Source organism: Penaeus monodon, chromosome 34 (genome assembly GCF_015228065.2).
Source record: "Penaeus monodon isolate SGIC_2016 chromosome 34, NSTDA_Pmon_1, whole genome shotgun sequence".
Lineage (NCBI taxonomy): Eukaryota > Metazoa > Arthropoda > Malacostraca > Decapoda > Penaeidae > Penaeus > Penaeus monodon.
Window position 1 is genome coordinate 9,799,674 of NC_051419.1, and position 312 is coordinate 9,799,985.

At 46.5% G+C, this 312-nt stretch overlaps 1 protein-coding gene across 1 annotated transcript in view; it reads right to left on the reverse strand.

Annotated features, from left to right (window-relative positions):
- Positions 1-312, reverse strand: part of LOC119594913 — a 5,284-nt gene that overhangs the window by 1,851 nt on the left and 3,121 nt on the right. The window contains exon 3 of the mRNA XM_037943986.1: positions 139-267. Coding sequence (XP_037799914.1) covers positions 139-267 — 129 coding nt within the window. The remainder of the gene's footprint in view (positions 1-138; positions 268-312) is intronic.

The window sequence follows — 312 nt, forward strand, 5'->3', positions numbered from 1 at the left end:
CTTCACAGCCTAAACCATACCCCAGTCATAAAACATCCTAACCTTGAAATAACCCCGGGTATATATTCTGGACTAAGAATTCTAGCCTAACCCATTACACCGGAACCAAATCCAACCAGCAAACACGGCCATTATTACCTTCAGGTGTTGCACGAGCACGGGCAGGTCCTCAGAGGAAATGATAGTGGTTATGCCCAGCAAAGTTCCCCAGAGATATAACCACACTTGCTGCTCCACGAAGCTCCGGCCGTCATTCTTAAGGAGGGTCTGTAATGATAGGGAGCTTTTATACTTTTTCTTCTCCCTCTTCTC